Genomic DNA, 21,648 nt, shown 5'->3' with positions numbered 1-21,648 from the left:
ATATGGTGAGGGGGAGCAGAGTTGAGGGATGTCTCCTGAAGTCCACTGTCATCTCTACAGTCTTAAGAGTGTTCAGCTCCAGATTGTGCTGACTGCACCAGAGTACCAGCCGCTCAACTTCCTGCCGGTATGCAGACTCATCACCATCTTGAATGAGGCCAATGACAGTGGTGTCATCTGCAAACTTTAGGAGTTTGACAGCCGAGTTCTTGGAGGTGCAGTCGTTAGTGTAGAGGGAGAACAGTAGTGGTGAGAGGACACATCCTTGAGGGGCACCAATACTGAGGGACCGGGTTTCAGAGGTGATCTCCCCCAGCCTCACTTGTTGCTTTCTGTCTGTCAGGAAGCTGGTGATCCACTGACAGGTAGCTGGTGACACGCTGAGCTGGGAGAGTTTGGAGGAAAGAAGTTCAGGCACAATGGTGTTAAAAGCCGAACTAAAGTCCACAAACAGGACCCTGGCATAAGTTCCCGGGCGGTCAAGGTGTTGCAGGATGTAATGCAGCCCCATGTTCACTGCATCATCCACCGACCTGTTTGCCCGGTAGGCAAACTGCAGAGGGTCCAGCTGGTGGCCTGTAATGTCTTTCAGATGGGCTAGCACCAGTCGTTCAAAGGATTTCATGACCACAGACGTCAAGGCGACAGGTCTGTAGTCATTCAGTCCTGTGATGGTGGGTTTCTTGGGAACAGGGATGATGGTGGAGCGTTTGAAGCAGGAGGGAACTTCACACAGCTCCAGGGATCTGTTGAAGATGCGAGTAAAGATGGGAGCCAGCTGTTCAGCACAGGTTTTGAGGCAGGAGGGTGAGACGCCATCTGGTCCGGGGGCTTTCCTGGGCTTCTGTTTCTGGAATAGTCGGCTCACATCCTGAGTGTGTATTCTTAGTTTCAGGGAGGAGGAAAGGGGGGTGAGAGGTGTGGTGGAGGTCGTTGAGTCTGGATTGGAGAGGGTGGTGGTGGTCGTTGAGTCTGGATTGGGGAGGGTGGGGGTGGTCGTTGAGTCTTGATTGGGGAGGGGCAGGGTGAAGGGGGGAGAGGTGGAAGGTGTGTTGGGGGTCATTGTCTGAAGCAATGTCCCTGGGGAGGGGAGGGTGGGGCGTGGGAGTCTGTCCGTCTCAAACCTGCAATAGAAAGTGTTTAACTCGTTGGCCAGGTCTTTGTTTGCTTCAATAGTGGGTGGGGGGCGTCTGTAGCTGGTGATTTCCTGCAGGCCCCTCCACACTGACGCAGGGTCGTTGGCTTAGAGCCGTTCTTCCAGCTTCTAATAATGCTCTTAAAAGCAAAAGTCGTATTTCCAAATACTGTTTGAACTTTATATCAACACTTTCCAACCACAGTCTTTTTCACAGTGATACCATATCAATATCAAGTCAGTCTGATTTTGCCTTTCATAGTAATGGCCCTTTCAAATTGAGCATATACGACCTACTTTTTAACGATTTCAAAATGTTCTTAAACAGAATTCTGCTATTTCCACAGGATGAATCCATGTTAGATCAACAGTATCCAACCCCACAGTGATACCATATCAATATCAAGTCATTCTGATTATGCCTTCCAAAATAAGACTTTTCAAATTGCCAAGATACGACCTACTCTTTTAAAGATTTCAAAATGCTCTAAATTGGAAAATTCCTGTTTCCACAGGGTAATTCCACCTTAGATCAACAGTATCCAACCCCACAGTGATACCATATCAATTTCAAGTCATTCTGATTATGCCTTCCAAAATAATGGCCTGTTGAAAATGCCCATAATTTACTTAACTTTCAGTGATTTCAGAATGCTCTAAAAATGAAGATTTCAGTTTCCACAGGGTAATTCCACTTTAGATCAACACTATACAACCTCACGATGTTACCATTTCAATTTCAAGTCAGTCTGATTTTGCTTTTCAAAATAAAAGCTTTTTCAATTTGCCCATATATGACTTACTCTTGGAGCGAATTCAAAATGCTCTAAGATGGAAAAATGCTGTTTCCACAGCATAATTCCACTTTAGATCAATAGTATCCAACCCCACAGTGATACCATATCAATATCAAATCAGTCTGATGTTGCCTTCCAAAATAAAAGACTTTTCAAATTGCCGATATACGACCTACTCTTTTAAAGAATTCAGAACGCTCTAGAAATGAAAATTGCTGTTTCCACAGGATGAATCCATGTTAGATCCAATAATAATTCCAATAATTTTTCCTCTAAATCAATAATATACTCCCTCAAAGTTGTACACTGTGAAAATCAAGTCTTTCTTGTTTTGGATTTAAAAATAATCGCCCTGGAAATGGTTTGCAAGCTGTTTTGTAATTTCTTTATTTAGGATGACATCTTTCCACAGACTTGAAATATGAGCGTACTATCAATTATAACTTACTGGCAATTTCAGCTTCCTTTTACATCATCTTTATGATTCAATTCTGTCATAATCAATTGAGTCTGATTTTGCTTTTCAAAATGAAAACCCAATATGTGTTGAAACGATTAGTTATGTCTATAACTTCTGTTCCCTGAAGGAGAGGAACGAGGTACAACACATAAGTATGGGATATCACGCCCTCGCGTGTCCTGGCTGAAGAAACCTTTATTCACGCCTTTACGGCAGATGACGTGTGATGACACGCGCAAGGCCCCGCCCGCACATATAGCCGCTGCCATCACCGTCATCCCTCAGTTCGATAGCCGCTCTTCACCGAGCCAACTGCTCAGTGGGGCCACCCTGTGTTGTACCTCGTTCCTCTCCTTCAGGGAACAGAAGTTATAGACATAACTAATCGTTCCCTTTCAGTCGATTCACTCGGTACAACACATAAGTATGGGACCTATATACACGCCCCGCAGAGCAGCCACCGAACCGGAACGGGACCACCACATCCTTAGTGAGTGGTAGACCCAGCAGAAAGGACAGCATGAGCCACCGAAGGGGCTGTAACGTCCAACCGATAAAACCGCACAAAAGTGTGCGGCGACGCCCAATTAGCCGCTGCACAAATATCAGCCACAGGCACCCCTCTAAAAAGAGCCCATGAGGTCGCCATCCCCCTGGTGGAATGAGCTCCCACCCCGTGGGGCAACGCAAAACCTCCGGTGCTGTATGCCAGCGAGATAGCTTCTACAATCCAGTGGGACAGCCTCTGTCTGGACAGAGCTCTACCTCTATTCGGATTAGCGAAGCAGACAAACAACTGGTCACACAAACGCACATCCCGAGTGCGCTCAATGTAGGTGCGTAGCGCACGCACCGGACAAAGAGAATGCACCCTCCTCTGCTCCTCAGATTCAAAAGGAGGGGAGCAAAAGCTCAGCAACTCAAACTCCATTGAACTATAAGATGCAGGCATGACCTTGGGAAGATAGGCGGCATTCGGACGCAATACGACCTTGCGGCCATCAGGAGAAAACTGTGTGCAGGCAGGATGCACAGACAGCGCATGAAGGTCCCCCACTCGCTTCGCCGAGGCCAAAGCGAGAAGTAATGCGGTCTTATACGAAAGAAGTTTCATATCTACCGACTCAACGGGTTCAAACGGAGGGCCACAAAGGGCCTCCAGCACCAAAGACAAGTCCCAAGCCGGGACACTGGACTTAAGCACGGGCCTCAGCCGGCGAACCCCTTTCAGAAAACGCACGGCGAGGGGATGCGCACCTGGTGTCACCCCGTCAAAACCGATATGACAAGCAGATATAGCCGCTAAATAAACCTTGATCGTTGAAAACGAAAGGCCTTTATCCAACAGCTCCTGCAGGAATGTCAAAACATCCACAATAGAGCACTGAAATGGGAGAGTGTGGCGGTCCTGGCACCATCGCTCGAAGGCTCGCCATTTGTAAGCGTACAAGCCTCTAGTAGACGAGGCCCTGGCGCTCTGAATCGTCGCTACCACACTAGGTGGCAGACCCTTAGCAACCAAGTTTAACCTCTCAGCAGGTAAGCATGAAGGTGCCACAGATCCGGGCGCGGATGAAACACTTCCCCCCCCGCCTGAGAGAGGAGATCCCTGCGGAGAGGAAGCTGCCAAGGACTTGCTGCAAGCAGGCTGATTATTTCTGCATACCACGACTTCGCGGGCCACCAAGGGGCCACCAGGATCAGAGAGAGGGAATGCCGACGCACCCTCTCCAGAATTGGAGATATCATTTCCACTGGGGGAAATGCATACAGGAGCACGTCTGGCCATTGGTGCGCTAGCGCGTCCAAGCCCAAGGGTGCATCGTGGTCGATTATGGAGAAGTACAGGGGGCAGTGAGCATTCACCCTGGAAGCAAAAAGATCTATTTGCGCCTCGCCAAATAGATCCCAAATCTGAGCCACTATTGAAGGGTGTAACCTCCATTCTCTCACCAGAGGACCCCCCCTGGAGAGAAGGTCCGGCCCCAGGTTCAGGTGGCCCGGGACATGGGTGGCTCTTAGAGTCAGAAAATGAACACTGCACCATAACAGCAGAGAGCGAGACAGCTGCAACAGGGGAAGAGAGCGTGTTCCTCCCTGCCTGTTTATATAAGACACCACTGTTGAATTGTCCGTCCTGACTAAGACATGCTGGCCCTGCAGGACTGGACGGAAACGCTTTAGAGCTAAGAACACTGCCAACAGCTCTAAGTGGTTGATGTGCAGCTGGCGCTGAGCCGCGGACCAGATCCCTCTCACTGACGCACCCTCGCACAGCGCTCCCCACCCACTTAGGGAAGCATCTGTGGACACCACCTTGCGAAACAACACCCTCCCAATCCGAGAGCCCTGGTGCAGTAGCCCGGGCTCCCTCCAAGGACGGAGAGCTAGCATGCAAGACGCAGTTACCGGCAGCCTCCTCCGGAGGTGACGCGAAGCACACAAACGGTGAGAGAGAGTCCAGCGTTGAAACGCTCTCATTTTCAACAGCCCAAGCGGCACTACGGCGATCATAGATGCCATCATGCCCAACAAGCGCAATATCGTCTGGAAACGCAGTCTGCGTCCCAGCTGAAATTGAGCGAGGCAGCGATGAAACGCGGCCACTCTGTGCTCTGACAACCGTGCGCGGCTGGAAAGAGAGCATATTTCCAGACCGAGAAAAGCGATCTGTTGACCTGGGATTAGCGAGCTCTTCTGAAAGTTCACAGAGAACCCCAGTGTCTGAATGTGTGACAGAACCCGCGACAGCTGCGTCTCCGCCTGTTCTCTGGAGCAAGCCACGAGAGCCCAGTCGTCCAGGTAGGCCAAGATGCGGATGCCCCTCTTCCTGAGGGGCGCTAGCGCTGCCTCGGCACATTTCGTAAAGGTGCGGGGAGCGAGCGACAGCCCGAATGGCAGCACTAGGTATTCGTAGGCTACGCCCTCGAACGCAAACCTCAGAAACTGCCTGTGTTTCGGGTGTATAGCGACATGAAAATAAGCATCTGTTAGATCGATTGTCGCAAACCAATCTCCCGGGCCGACTGCACTCAGGAGCTGTCTGAGTGTTAGCATCTTGAACCTGTACGTTCGCAGGTACGTGTTCAACACTCGCAGGTCGAGGATGGGACGAAGCCCTCCCCCTTTCTTCGGAATGACAAAATAACGGCTGTACCAACCTTTGTCCGTCTCCGAAGCGGGGACCACCCGTATTGCTCTCTTCTGTAATAGCGCCTGTATTTCCTCTCTGAGTACCAAGGCTGCCTCGGGGTTGACGATCGTGTTCACGACTCTTTGGAAACGAGGCGGCTTGACCCGGAACTGCAACCGGTAACCCATGGCAACGGTTTGCAGCACCCACGGAGAGGGGGCGCAAGCGCGCCACTGAGGGAAGTGAGCAGCCAGCCGACTGGCCTGCAGCACTGACGGCGGGGCGCCGTCGCCCCCCAGTGTGTCTGCAGGGGACTGCATCCCCTGCCTGACCTGGCTCATTTCGCCTGCAGGTTGAGCATTTGAGATTGTTTGAGAGTAAACAACACTCTTTATTGATTGCAACATGGGAACATGTACATTTATACATTTTGTTGGGTGCACCTTTTCCGGGGCATAACAATGAAAAACAGCGGGAACACTCGATGTGGTCGCTTGAACATTCAACACATCTGAACCGTGTGCAGGGGTTATGTGCTTGGGAGACCGCGATAGGGAAGTGCAGCGCCTTCTGGGGCTGACAACCTGAACAGAACTTAAGCGGCACCTCTTGTGCGGCAACAGAGGGGTAAGAGCAGCGTCTCCCTGCGTCTCCCGGCCTTTGCCCCAGGCCGACTGGCGTGGAGCTCGGGCCGGAGTACGTGCTCTCGCCGGCGGCCCTCCCACTCCAGCAGTGGGCGCCGGTCTCTTGCCAGCTGTCAGAGGAGCGGCGGGCCTGTGAGAGCTAGCAGTGGGCTTGGGCTGGGGCTGGCGTCTGGGGATGATGTCGCGCAGAGCTTCCGTCTGCTTCTTCCTCAGATCGAATCTAGCCTGAATGGCTTCAAGTGAATGTCCGAATAACCCAGCCGCAGACACTGGTGCGTCCAGATACACAGCTCTGTCTCTATCAGGGACGTCGGAGAGGGTCAGCCACAGGTGCCTCTGCGCCACCACTGTCGAAGCCATCCCTCTGCCCAGGGAGAGCGCTGCACAGCGAGACGCACGGAGGATGTAATCCGTGGTGACTCTAACCTCGTTAAGAAGAGGTGACAGCGGGCTGTCCTCCGGAACCAGCGATCCAAGCTCCGCCAGGCACATTGCTTGGTACGTCTGGAGCATGGTGACGGAGCTCATGGCTCGAGCGGTGCCGGCCTGAGCCCGATAAATCTTCTCCAGCTGCGAGGCCGAGAATCTGCAGTGCTTGGACGGCAGAGTTGCGGGGCCACCGACACCATGGTTATGGGACGGGGCCAGATAAGCAGCCAGAGACGGCTCCATAGGGGGTGGGTTAGCTAAACCAGCTCCCTCGGCGCCGTCCAATTCCATGTACTGTCCATAGCCGGGCACAGTGACGCGGGTAGACAGAGGTTTGTCCCATGACGCTGTTAGCTCGCAGAGAAAGTCTGGGAACATGGGGAGGCAGTTTTTGGCCGTTGCGGGCTCCGGTGGAAGGAAAAAACCCGCAAACCGCGACGGCTTCCGAGCTGGTGGAGGAGAGGGCCAGTCCACCTGCAGCTTCTCAGCGGCACGGCGAAACAGGGAGAAAAGAGAGGTGTCATCGTGGCCGACCGGCGCAGCAGCGGCGGCATATTGGGTCGACAATGAGCTCTCCTGCTCATCCTCCGACAAACCATGGATGTCCAGGCCGATGTCCAGCACGTCATCGTCTTCCTGGGGAGCGCTGGCGGGCTTCAACCCAGGCTGAAGCCCGTCAGCGCTCCTGCATGGTTCCGGTCCGTCATCGGCTAACCCGTCAACGTATTCCATGTGGTCAGCCCAGCTAATCGCGGGGACATCGACCTGAAAATTTTCGTCTTCGGACTCGGACGAAGCCGGGGCTCCAGACTCGGAAAGAAGAGGGTCATGCCGTGCGACAGCCGAGCGTCCCAGCACTCTTTCCACAAACGTCACCCGTCTTTCCAGGGTCGAGCGTCGGAGCTGGCGACAAAACGCACAAGCTTCGGGCTCCGTCAACGCTCTCCTAGCGTGGACGATCCCCAGGCAGACAGGGCAGGCATCGTGCTGGTCGCTGTCGTGCAAAGAGAAACCACATCCCTGAGGACAGGGGCGAACAGAAGATTTCTGCTTTGCTCGCTTCGGTTTGGAGTCCATTCCCAAAACGCAAAGCGAAACGCTGCACAAGAAAAACTTGAAAATAGCGCTCCGCGGGCAGCCTACGCACCAGCTGGGCGGTGGAGGCTAACACCAACAGGGGCAGTTAAGCTAGGTTCAAGTTGGCAGACAACGGAGCTAACTAGCAGTAGCTAGCTAGCCCAACTCAGCAGAGGTGTTCTCAGCGAGGTGAAGAGCGTAAGAACTGAGGGATGACGGTGATGGCAGCGGCTATATGTGCGGGCGGGGCCTTGCGCGTGTCATCACACGTCATCTGCCGTAAAGGCGTGAATAAAGGTTTCTTCAGCCAGGACACGCGAGGGCGTGATATCCCATACTTATGTGTTGTACCGAGTGAATCGACTGAAAGGGAACAGCAATTTTCATTTTTAAAACATTCTGAAATAATTGAAAGAGTATATCACATATGGACAAATTCGACGGGCCATTAATTTGAAAGGCGAAATCAGACCAACATGAAATTTACATGGTTTTACTGTCGGGTTGGATACTGTTGATCTAAAGTGGAATTATCCTGTGGAAACAGCATCTTTCAATTTAAGAGCATTTTGAAATCGTTAAAAGAGTAGGTCGTCTACGGGCAATTTGAAAATACTTTTATTTTGGAAGGCAAAATCAGAGTGACTTGATCTTAACATCGTATCTCTGTGGGGTTGTATACTGTTGATCTAAAGTGGAATTATCCTGTTGAAACATGAATTTTTCATTTAAGAGCATTTTGAAATCGTTAAAAGAGTAGGTCGTATATGGGCAATTTGAAAAGGCTTTTATTTTGGAAAGCAAAATCAGAATGACTTGAAATTGACATGGTAACATCGTGAGGTTGTATACTGTTGATTTAAAGTGAAATTATTCTGTGGAAACTGAAATCTTCCTTTTTAGAGCATTCTGAAATCACTGAAAGTTCGGTCAATTATGGGCATTTTCAACAGGCCATTATTTTGGAAGGCATAATCAGAATGACTTGAAATTGATATGGTAACATCGTGAGGTTGTATACTGTTGATCTAAAGTGAAATTATCCTGTGGAAACAGCAATTTTCATTTTTAGAGCATTTTGAAATCTTTAAAAGAATAGGTCGTATCTTGGCAATTTGAAAAGTCTTATTTTGGAAGGCATAATCAGAATGACTTGATATTGATATGGTATCACTGTGGGGTTGGATACTGTTGATCTAACATGGATTCATCCTGTGGAAATAGCAAAATTCTGTTTAAGAACATTTTGAAATCGTTAAAAAGTAGGTCGTATATGCTCAATTTGAAAGGGCTTTTATTTTGGAAGGCATAATCAGAATGACTTGATATTGATATGGTATCACTGTGGGGTTGGATACTGTTGATCTAACATGGATTCATCCTGTGGAAATAGCAAAATTCTGTTTAAGAACATTTTGAAATCGTTAAAAAGTAGGTCGTATATGCTCAATTTGAAAGGGCTTTTATTTTGGAAGGCATAATCAGAATGACTTGATATTGATATGGTATCACTGTGGGGCTGTATACTGTTGATCTAAAGTGGACTTACCCTGTGGAAACAAGAATTTTTCATTTTAGAGCATTTTGAATCGTTAGAAGATTAAGTCAAATATCGGCAATTTCAAAGGGCCATTACTATGAAAGGCAAAATCAGACTGACTTGATATTGATATGGTATCACTGTGAAAAAGACTGTGGTTGGAAAGTGTTGATATAAAGTTCAAATAGTATTTGGAAATACGACTTTTGCATTTAAGAGCATTATCAAGTCATTCACAGCAAAAACTGTAGTGTTGAATCAACTCCCACAGAGTTGATTTTAACATTTTTTCAGGGTTTATATAGCTCCACACTCTACAGAGTTGAATTAACATTTTCAAAATAGTTAATTATTTAACACTTTGTCAGAGTTCCTTCTTTAACTCTTAAAACGGGGTTAAATTAACACTGAGCAAATTATTATTAACACCATGTCTGAGTTAATTTTTAACTCTTAAAACCGGGTTAAATTAACACTGAGCAAATTATTATTAACACCATGTCTGAGTTAATTTTTAACTCACCAAACTGGGTTAAATTAACACTACACAGATTGAAAAATAACACTACTTTAACTCTTTAATCTTTTATTAAGGTAGTTTTAATCCCTAAAAGAACTATTTATGTAATAGATTAACATAACTTTTTAACGACAACAAGTACAATCATGAGAATAATTTCAAGAAAACTGTACATTGTCCAAAAACATTTATTATCATGCTTCTTTTTCCCAGAAAGTGAATCAAAACATAATAAATGAAGATATAATGTACAAACTTTCATCTGCAGCACTGTATGAGTTTTGAATATCAAATGGTCTGTGACATTTGAGTTCAGTTATTTTTATGACACACCGTTCTTCAGTTTGTACTACTTTGAATGCATGGTGATGTTCATCAAAGTTTTCAGTAAAGAGTTTGTGTGTCAACAAAAAAACGTCATTTTCAACCATAAGTGTATCAATTATTTGACAAAAGACTGGCATGTCTTCCTCCATTGTACTGCAAACAACGAGTCCAGCTTTGTACTCTACACCATCAATTTTAACCCAACTTGTTGAGAAAACATCTTTTGATAATAGCATTTCACTATTGACCACACTTTCACCTCTTAAAGAAAATGATTTAATTGGCCCAAACTCCTTCTGTTTAAGAGAAAAGGTTTCCCAGTGATAAGCAATGGCCATCTGATGCCGTTTAGCAAGCGATTTGGTGAGGTTTTTGAAATTTTTGAAATAATCTTTGAACAACTTGTGCTTAGCTTCAAACCTCATACTCCACATATACAGTAAAGGGCCAATTTTTCGAATACAGGATGGGTAATGAATCATAAAATGATGCTTAGGAATCAAGTTTCTGTGTGGATACGTGTGCTTAAATAGTTTGTGGTGGTCAATAATCAAATTCTTCAAATATATAGTCATTCCCAGAGTGAGACAAGGTGAAAAAACAATGTTCATTATTTGAAGTAACAACAATAACAAATTCCAGTGTCTGTTCCCTGCAGGAATAATGTCACCAAACAAAAGTGGGATGTTTTTCACAAGACAGAATGTCTGGATAGAGTTCAAACCAATGCTATTGCCAGCACTGTCCAATATGATTTTAGTGGGCCGGTTTTTTCTTTCTAAAAATCCATAGTCAAAACCATAAATCCTAGAAAGCAAGTTCTGTTCTGATATGAAGTGTTGCGTAAGATACTCAAAAAGCAATTTGACCTCATACTGAGCCACACCTTCAAGAAGGTCATGCATTATATCAAATGAGTAGTTATTGCAAATATGGTAATACTGCAATGAATTGAGTGCAGAATTTCTTTTCAACCCATACAGTGACTTCAATTTAGGATCTTCCCGAAGAGACTGGCAATGTATGTCAAACAAATCTTTCCCACGAAGAATAATTTTAGGATCATCCTCACTGTACACCATTTGACAATCATTCTTCTCAATCAAACAAAGGCGACAGAAATGACGGCTACTGAACGACTCATTAAAACCAAGAATTGAGTGCATCCCTAGGTTATCTCCAGTGATCTGTGATATTGTGCCATATACCTGCTCATCAGAAAATGGAAGACTTAGCCCTTGGCTTTCCAGTTTTTTGACATCATTTATCAGTGGTTCCAGTATAACATCAAAACCATACTTTTGCAGATCTGGTGTGTGGAAAAGTGACACTAAATGAATGTTCATCAAAATGGAATTAAATTTTGGGGGCAAGTTTCTTATAACAAAATAAATACAGCCAATTTTGTGAATTCCGCGTTTAGAGCCAAGAGGATTGGCTGTTTCAAAGTCATCATAGTATAGCTGAATTTGTAATGCATGCCTTTTGGCTGAAAACAAAGGGTGAGTTTTAAAGTAACTTCCATCACAAAAGTCATGATAAGCATCAGGCTCTGAGCTACACTCTCTCTGCAGGAAAACACAAATCTCTGGATTTCTAAACATGAACTTCAAAGACTCCAAAATAGGTACATATATAAAAGTATCCTTCACAGGTACTTGATCATAAGTACCAAACTTCTGATTTCGCCTGATGTCATACCTCACTCAAAGTGTTATTTCTCTAGGTTCTACAACTCCCCATTTTAGATTGAAGTATTTATTTCGTTTCCATTCTGTGTTCAGATTGGTGAAAGGGTTTTCAAAATTTTCAAAACATTCATTTATTAAAGATATGCTGGAGTCCTTTGTGGGTAACGCAGAAAGAATGGCCTGCTTTGCTTCTGAGCGAAGCTCACTTGTTAATTCCTCCAAATCGCCTACAAGTGAGGATACTAAACTGTTAGAAAGGCCACTACCCTGCAGTTTGGCCACAATGGATGCACAGATTTCTTTGGATGAATCCCTTGTAAGTACTGAATCAATGCTCACTGGAACACTGGAAGAACTAGACTCTGGAAGAACACTGGGAGAACTGTGAGGAAGATAAGAGGAATTAAACTGGTCCTCCAAAGCAGGTGAAACTGTGTCATTAGAAAAAGAAGCAATGGCTGAAGTTCGATCATTGTGGTCAACATTGCTGTGAAAACTGAGGTGCTTCCTAAAGCCTGCATAAGTTTGGAACTGAAGCCTGCAGCCTGGCTGCCAACAACATAACTTAAACTTAGGTCCAGGATAATAACCATGTTCACCTCTTAAATGTGAAATCAGCTGCTGACTGCTGAGATAAGCTCTCTTACACAAAAAACATGTCAGCATGATTTTTACTTAGGTTGTGAGAAGAATTTCCTGGTTAAGGATTTTGGCTCTCAAGTCACGCACTCTTGGGGACTCCTTCATTTTCCCCATATCAATATTGTATACTGTTGTCTGCAGAAATGTGTAGAAATTCACAAGTGCAGCATCATAAGACACATTGAACACAAAATGAGCTTTAAAAAGCTCATCAAATGCCCCAAGGGAGCGGCTGGCCTGGCAGGGGATGAGACGCTTGTCTATGGCAACATAGAAGCTGTCGACCTTCCTCTTCTGGCGCCCAACAGCCAGGAGGTATGGCTGCTGACTCTGCTGATTCTGGAGATGCTCTTCCAAACTGCAGCAAGACTGGAGTTGAGACAAAGATACTGAGCATTAGACACAGGAGCAAGTCAGAGATAATAGCATCACAGAAATGAGTATGTAAACCTCCTTTGTAAGCTCAACTGTAATTTGTTTCATTCACCTCTTAACCAGTGACATGACAACTTATGACAAAAACTATAAATATTAAATTACCTTATGAAAGACTACAAGTCTCTCAACAGCATCAGAGGCGCTGATTTTTTGATACTTTGGTCCTCCTGGGGGTGGCGGAAGTAGATGTAACAGTAACAACAGGGAGGCCATGTCTTGGTCAAAGGCTGCGGCCAAAGAGTCACAAGAATCAATTGACAGCAAATCTTTCAAATGCAATTTTTAAGGAGAACTAGAAACACTTCCTAAGAAAGTTGAAATGTGCTGTCATAAACATTAAACTAACAGCTAAAGAAAACTGATGAAGCAAAGCTAACAGGTGAATGAATTGGTATTTATTAATAGAATCCTGATGCTATTGAACTTTAACTGCTTATAGCAAATATTCTCACCAATCCTCTTGTATCCAAGAATCTTGGGAAGATAGACAGGATATCAAGACTTTTGTCAGGATCATTGATGACCTTCTGACGATGCTGAAAGGTCTCTCTCATCTTCTGGAAAATCAAGGAAGTGTCGGATGTATGTTTCAGCAAAGAGATGGCCTCCTGGCAAGCATCTCCATCAAGCTGCATGTCGACATTAATGGGCCTTTGGTAATTTGGGCCCCCTGAAGAAAAACACACAAACATAAAAGCATAGGTGCTGATCAGATAGGTAAATGAAAACAAAATAGTATCTAATGTAAATGAGCACATTATCTAGTTTGTGGACACTTAATTTCTTACCTCCTTGAGTAAAGCCAGTGGAGCTACTTGGTGGTGCAGATCCTCTTCTAGTCTTTCTCTGTATCGTTTTCAAACGCCAAGAAATGTATCCAGTGCTGCTTGCAGCATCATAGAAGTGTTCCTAAAATGTAAATACATTCAAAAATAATGTGTTGTCAATCTGAAAATTTTTAGAACTTAAATGTCAACGCACACAAATCCCAATGATGCACAGCATGAAAATTATGTAAACAAAGTGCAATAGTAGTGACTATACATAGCCTTTCTTGGAGTATGGGTCTTTCAGGGATGGGAACAATGTCACTACCCCTAGCGCGTACTGTTCTCTAACAGCTTTGGTGGGGAGGTGCCTGAAAAACGATTTTAAATTAACATGCTTAAGTAATGGCAAAATAGTAACTTGTATTTAAAAAAAAAATAAAATGCACAAATAGAACACACATACCCATGGCAATCAATCATGTGAGCCACTATTATATTGACCATTTTTCTTCTGGTAGCATCTGTTAGAGTTTGTGTTGTGTGATATTCCTGGAGAACCTCTTCACCACCTGAATTGGTTCCAAGTACACCTTCAATTAACTTGAGAAAAAAAAAGATGCAAAAAGTGAGGAATAGCTTTTCTACATATTAAGAATAATGAAGTAGAAAAAATACTATGAGAACTGAGTTTTGTCACAACCTTTTTAGCAGATGCTGCATCAACAGTACCCTCAACTCTTGTTTTCTTCCTGGGACCCTCATCTAGAAGTATAGTTGATGTACTTGCATTTGAGCTGAAGCTTGAGTCAGAACAATCAGATGCAGAAGACAAGGAGTAATCAGAAAATTCTAAAAGGAAAAAACAACATTATTCTGTAAGGTGTAGAAAAACAAATCTGGCTGCAGATTTTTAACTAACAAGGCAACATCACACTGCAGACCTGACTCATTTAAATTAACTGATCTCAATGTTCAAACAGCTGATTGGTCAAATTGTGTGCTCCTGATTATTTGGAACAACCAGCAGCCACACAGCCCTTCCCCATGTCTGGTGTTGAGCTTGCCCCTTTAAATTTCTCACCATCACTTGAGAAAACTGTTAGGACCACAGTGCCTTGGCTGATAAGATCACTGAAAATCACTTCATCAACTTCTGTCCCTGTTGCATCTTTGTACACTACTTTTGCATCAGGTGGCAGGCAAAATCTCTCGATGACTGGAAAAGATAAGATATATCTGAGTGCACCTTTTAAGTAAACTGTTCTTGCCTCACATTCACTAAAGTGATACACCACTGTATGATTCAAGAGACTTGGCGAAACGCCCTACAAAAAATTCTGTCCCCCCAACTAAAATTAGGTAAGATATAAACAAACCTTTTTCATGAAACTGCATAAACTCAAAACGCCCATCAACCTCTTCCAACTTCACATACTTCTGCTGTTGGCAGTATCGAACCTGGACCAGCATTTTACTGGGATAAAATAATAACAAAGATGGCATAGTATTTGACATTTAGAGCAATTCAAGCACAAATGATTAAAACACTGACATATACCGTACATGGTGATTAATACTGACCATGCGTTTGAATTTCACTGCAATAACATTTAATGTTATCAAATAAACCTGTGTCTGTCCATGCAGGAGTCCAATTGATACATAACACAATACAAAATACACGTTAATCTATGGTGTAGTTTACACCAGACACGGAGTGCTACGAAGCGATTGTTTCGGTATCTGGTCTATTTTTTGCGTGGGCCACGCATGTTCCGCAGGAAGTTACACCAAGACACACAAGACAATCCAGGCAATTTTGAAGATAAAAGCTATTCTCCAAAATAAAATACTGCGATTGACAAATGCGATCAGATTTGTGTATGAAAAGAGACAATAGAGATGAAAATGAACACATAGCAAAGGAGGGGACAGCCTAACTGACTATGTTTGGGGCGGGTGTCTCAAAGGGAGAAGAGAGTGAGAAAGAGAGAGAGACAGATTAGAGACAAGTCAGCGATGAACGATGTCAAAGTAAAAGCAGGAGTGACTAAAACAAGCTCTCTTCAATTATTTTGGGATGTTATTTACTTATCAATTGTGAAAAAATTACTCTGAATAAACAGAGAAGCAAAAACGCTCATGAACTGGCGTGGAGAAAGACGTGTCTGTGTGAACAGGGGAAAAGCTGAACGTGGCGCGGCGCTTCCACGTGCAGTGTCTACCGTCACTTACGAGTAAAAAGACTGCAACATTAACATTAGCATTGGAGGCTAAATAGAATTTTCGACACATCTCCTCTTCTATTAAAGCTCGTTTTCAGCAACCGAACACCAAGAAACATCAAGAAAACCTCACTGCGCCGATAGAATACCGTGAATTTTATATAAGTTTGAATAACTTACCGTTTGTGTAAAATACTCCAAGCAGCACGGCAGGCATCCACCACGGTGTAACCAGCAGAAGCACATGGAAAATCGGCCCGGCAGAGCAAACTATTAATTGATCCACGGGTTTACCTGGGCAGAAGCCCAGGGGCCTACCAAGTTAACGTTAGCTTGATAGCATAATTGCCTAAGTCATTTTTTTGTGTTTTCGGAAAACAAGAAAAAACTAATTTTCTAAATATCACATGCATATTTTTAATTGATATTTTCACAGAACATTTAAGTATATGTGAGGAAAAGTATGGAAAAAGAACAAAACCCAACATCATTTCTTTTGTCTAATAAAAGTGACTTAGGCAGATTATGCCTATGACTTAGGCAGTTTTTCTTCAAACTATAAAATGAACATGACATACTATAATGTAACCATAACACACTGTAACTTTTCAATTTTAATCACAAAATGGCAGCTAGAGTAAGGAGACTTACTCACTTCACCTCACCCACCCATTAATTTGCAGAGGAGGCCTGTAGGCTCATAAAAGAGGTGTGCGTGTGTCTATGTGTGTTTGTATCTGTCTGTGTGTGTTTGTCTCTCTCTTCTCTCTCTTTCTCTTCGTGTGCGGGTGTGTGTGTGTGTGCGTGTGTGTGTGTGTGTGTGTGTGTGTGTGTGCGTGCGTGTGTGTGTGTGTACTATTTGGTAGGCTATGTATACTACTGATGAGGAAGATCATCATAGTACTTGTGGGCCACTCTTGGTAGTACATTTTTCATTGACTGTAAGTCACTGTATTTCCTCAGGGTGATGGGCAACTGAGCAGGAAAGAGTGGGATCCACTTGAATGGCTTGTTGTCGGGTATGCTGATGCGCCGAGGCAGGTCTTCCCAGTCAGATTCAAAATCCAGCTTGTACCTGATCCGTCCATCAGTCAAGTACTGCAAAGCCCGGAGGTCATGGACTGTGGGGTCCCCAACTTTTTTGCCGGGTCGAATATTGGTGACATAGGTGCCAGATAACTTCATGAAGTCATTGTGGTATAGTTGAGTCACCCTGTATGGGGATGGATTAATGCGTGCAGCCTCAAAGATGACAACGTAATCTCGTGGAGTGTAAACGTCTTGCACAATGCGCCGTTCAATTAGACTGTGCATGGAGTCACACTCCATCTGTGTGTGGCCTGCAACTAGAAATTTCTGCTCAATGCTGACACCATGCTTCATGGCCAGGTAAAGGTAGGCGTTGCTGATGGTAGCACACCGGTTCTGATACCCGCAGCCATCACTCCAGACAATGACTTTCTCAATGTTTCTGTTGGCCTGTAGGACAGACTCAAAGTGGTTGGACTGCAGATGTGCAAAAACCTCACTGCTGAGGGAGCCTTCATGTTCTTCCCAAGCATAACAGTACCCATCTCTGTTGTTCATGTTGAAGCAGGTAAAGTTGTGCATCTGTAATTTAGTTTTGTAGTACATTGTACTTGCTTTTGTCTGGGGGCAAAGAAGAACGCGTTGAAGGTCCATTGTCCACACTGAAAGTGTGTCACTGGATTCATTTTTGTCTGCAGCCTTTTCAGCTTGAGCCTGACTCTTCAATCTCAAGTGTGTAGCAAGAGCATCCTCATCTGTATTTCCTACCTTGGCGCTTACACAGATGTCACATTGGTCTTTTTTTGGAATGAACACAGAGTAATCCTGCTCTCCAAAAACCTTCCGAAAGTATGTCTCACTCACAGCACGCTTTCCATTCTCATTGGCAGCATTCTGGTATTCCTTGTGAAGCTCTCTCAAAACTGTTCCTGGCTCCAGGAACTTCTTGTTCTGATAAGAGGGAACCTGGCGGCAGTAATGGGATGGGACTGTAGGTATTCCAGAGAGCCACTCTTTCAGGAAGGCCTGGTCTCCATCTGATATTGGCATATGAGGACCAGTCTTGTTGATCTTGGGGTTGGGCTGGGTATGAGTGTTGGGTTTCATGCCTGCAGTTAACCATGATCCAATGGTTCTCAGGGCAATACCAAGTGTGGAACAGAAAAGATTTTTGCACACAGGTATTTTGCATCTATCTGAGAGTTGCAGGTGGTATAGCAGAGATGTTGTTCTCCTTGAATCAACACCACCTTTCTTCTGTTTTATGGGCACATTTTCAACAACAGTCTGGATATACACCTTGCGTGTCTCCCAGGAAGGCATGGACCAGAAATTGTTGAAGATTCCTCTTCTCTCAACTTCAGTCAGTAGCTCACAACTTCTTTTCGTTGACTTGAAGCAGTGCTGTGATGTGCATGGTGGGCCCATGGCCTTTGGTGGTCTCTCCTGTCCCATTGTATTCTTGTAATTCTCTCCCTTCAGACGCTTTTCTTTGATGACATTTTTCTTCCACGTATGGGGCAGTGGACGCTTGTGACGAACAGCAGAAGTGCTGGGGGTTGGACTGGCTTCCTCTTCCTCTGCTTCCACCTCCCCTCCTTCCTCTTCCTCCCCTTCATCTTCGTCTCCTTCCCCTTTCTTTTCCTCTCCTTCATCTTCCTCTCCTTCTCCTTCCTTTTCCTCTCCTTCCCCTTCCTTTTCTTCTCCTTCATCTTCGTCTCCTTCCCCTTTCTTTTCCTCTCCTTCATCTTCCTCTCCTTCTCCTTCCTTTTCCTCTCCTTCCCCTTCCTTTTCTTCTCCTTCATCTTCCTCTCCTTCCCCTTTCTTTTCCTCTCCTTCATCTTCCTCTCCTTCCTCTGGCTGCTTATCAGTCTGTTGCCCCATATCAACATAATTTCCTCCTTCTCCCTCATCTATATCCACCAACTCCTCTAAGTTCACATCAACTTCCTTTCCTGATGATACAACAGAAAATAAATATAAAGTCCAATTTAACAATTAACAATGTCCCCCGTCCTTAGACTCTCCTCCTAATAAAAAGCAAATGTTTGAAACATAATATAATTTGCAAACTTGCTGAAAATGCTCAAATTGCCTTTGAAATTGCCAAAGATTTACTCTGGTAGCATGCTGCTGTTAGCTAGCTGCTAGCTTGTACTACATTACTATGCTAATGCTACACTACTAACGCTAATGTTAGCTAGCCATCATACTTTGTTTGCAACAAAAAAGTAATCTTTTAACATGGTCATAACCTCTTTGATTGAATGAAAATACATTTAGTGACCAAAAAACTAAAAAAATATGAACTTTTACCAGATGTAAATGAATCAAAAAGAAGAGCAAGGGCTTCACTTGCGGTCAACCTCTTCTTCTTATCAGCCATTTTGCATACATCAAAACTGCCTAAGTCAAATTGATTGTAGCAAAACTGCCTAAGTCCAATGGTAAAACTGCCTAAGTCAAATGAATGACTTAGGCAAGTATGTTTTTTGACTCTTATGAGTGTTGTGATTGGCCAATGACATAGGCAGACGGACAGGATGATGCAGCAGTGGTAGGGGAGTAAAGTTAGGCAAAAATCTCAATTTGACCAAAAAATGACTTGGGCACTTATGCTATGAAGCTAACGTTAAATAACTCTCTTCAGAGTTCATTTGCTTGGACTTGAATAACACTGTTTAATAACTCCAACACTGAACACTATTTGAATCAGAATGTGTTAATATGACACTTTGAGAGTGGAAATCAACTCTAACATCTTTAACCCTGAAATTTTAACACTCCAGTTTTTGCTGTGTTGAAAGAGTAGTTCAAAAATGAAGATTCACAGGGCTTTTACTTTGAAATCCAAAATAAGATGGCCTTGATAGTGACAGGGCACAATTAGGGTACAAGGCTGTGTCATATAGATCTAACATTAGAGTTTGTAAAAAAATAAAAATAAAAAAAAGCCTAAATTATATGTTATTATGTTCTTAACATATCTGTTAATTCACTCGAAGTTGGCTTTTATTTTGAAATCCGGTTTCCAAATCCATTCCCGTAATACTTTGAATACACAGGGAATGTAAAACAAACTGGAGGCTGGCTTGACTGCAAGTCTCGAATTGGAGGCTGGCTTGACACAAGTGCCTTACAGGTTAGGGAGTATTTGTGATCCACACAGTCTGCATCAATGATTCTTTCTTAGCCTGGGAGCAGAACGCGGCTCTTTATTTTCATTTCATTTCAATTTATCTAGCAAAGATCGATAGGGTCTGGCTTAAAGGTGTCAAGGAGGCGCCTCAGTCTGGCTGGTTGAGCCTTGTCGAATTAGCGTGAACAATTTAGCTGAACTTCGTTCGTAGCACCGAGTTCGACCAGTGTGTAATGTTAGGCTGAATCAGGCGATGCATTTTTTTCGAGCTCGCTTAGTGGAATACCCCTCTAAACTGCTAAAAGGATTTCGAGATTATCTCACAACCACACATTTGAGACTACGAAAAAATATAAACGTGTCTAATTACCATCATGATAACACACTCATGTTGTTTATTATTGTTCGCTTCATGCTAGCACACACACACACACACACACACACACACACACACATAGCTCAACAGCGTAAACTACTGACTGTGTAACACGGACACTTATTGAAATAAGTATACTCACAATACGCACGTGCATTACCAGCGAATACGACAACCGGTAGAAATGGACAGTAGAAAGTTTTAGTAGAAAGTTCAAACGCATGGAGCTAAAAATGCCACCGTCAACTTCCCGGGCAAGAATACAATGCATTATGGGAAATGTTGTCCCCCACCAAAAAACCGTCAAAACCGAAAACCGCCAAAACGTTACACCATTCTAATTTGAAATAACATTACGTATTTGTCACATTCGAAAACTTCTAAAATTACAATTACTTGGATTCGAATTCATTTATAACAAACATTCACTGTGCACAAAGTACGAATATATTTCCAGTAAAAAATAAAAGAATGTTTATCGAAATTAAATTTAAACAAAACAAAAACACGTTAGACTTACCAAATTTAGAGCAGTTGATGAAAATAAATAAGGTGGTGGTCGTGGTGGGTTGAAGTTGGGGACTCTTAATCCACACGGGCTGGCCAAATCTTCCCGGTATCAAGGTAAATCCAAGATGGCTGACTCAGCTTTCCTGAGGGAGCGACAAGACTCCACCCACCAGAACGTCACTAATATATGCTTCTTAAACTTTTTGAGCGTTCCAAACAAATTAGCTAAAAGATATTGAGCCCTATTCAATTAAAGTTGCATAAAAGCCAACAGAGCTCAATACTTTATAGTTTGCTCAACTACAAAACGACATTTGAGTGTTATGAGCTTATTAGTTATGAGCTAGAACAACTGTTAGGGATTACAGTGTAACAGTACGTGAAATGTGGAGCCAAATTTAAGTGCCAACAAGAGTCAAGGTCAGCACCACAGCTGGAATAAAATGGATCCAAGTGCAAAAAAAAAAAAAAAAAGGCAAACTGGCATGTTATAAATTAAAGATACTTCAACAATCTGATCACAAAAGCATAAAATACTGTGTGGTGTAGCTGGGAAAAAAAATCAAAATAAAGTTTTCCATTTAAATTAGCAAGAACTAATCAGAAACAGCTGGGAAAAAACAAACAAACAGGAATATTAAGCAACAGAGGAGAAATGAGGTAATGACCTGACTGATAAAAGAATGATTATATAAAAAGAGGAAGAAAGATAACTGGATAAAGGCAAGCTCAAGACCAAGAACAGAAGAGGGAAATACAAGAGAAG

At 43.8% G+C, this 21,648-nt stretch overlaps 1 protein-coding gene, 1 long non-coding RNA gene and 1 pseudogene across 4 annotated transcripts in view; 1 reads left to right on the top strand and 2 right to left on the bottom strand.

Moving 5' to 3' along the window:
- The window catches only part of LOC146685908 (uncharacterized), a 78,801-nt gene that overhangs the window by 38,815 nt on the left and 18,338 nt on the right, over positions 1 to 21,648 (top strand). The gene's annotated exons all lie outside the window — the stretch shown is intronic.
- Positions 12,424 to 16,109, bottom strand: LOC146685911 (uncharacterized; annotated as a pseudogene).
- LOC146685910 (uncharacterized) lies at positions 16,201 to 19,436 on the bottom strand. The gene is made up of 2 exons (XM_085440611.1): positions 19,174 to 19,436; positions 16,201 to 18,812 (listed from the first exon to the last, which is right to left on the bottom strand). The coding sequence occupies exons 1-2, from the start codon at positions 19,241 to 19,243 to the stop codon at positions 16,705 to 16,707; spliced, it is 2,178 nt and encodes a 725-aa protein (XP_085296737.1). The 5' UTR covers positions 19,244 to 19,436; the 3' UTR covers positions 16,201 to 16,704.

The sequence above is a fragment of the Copadichromis virginalis genome, linkage group LG19 (genome assembly GCF_057382275.1).
Source record: "Copadichromis virginalis isolate Kocher_CV1m ecotype Utaka linkage group LG19, C_Virginalis_male_GT1.1, whole genome shotgun sequence".
NCBI lineage: Eukaryota > Metazoa > Chordata > Actinopteri > Cichliformes > Cichlidae > Copadichromis > Copadichromis virginalis.
The sequence above is the reverse complement of the archived record's forward strand: the minus strand, read 5'-3'. Positions and strand labels throughout refer to the sequence as shown.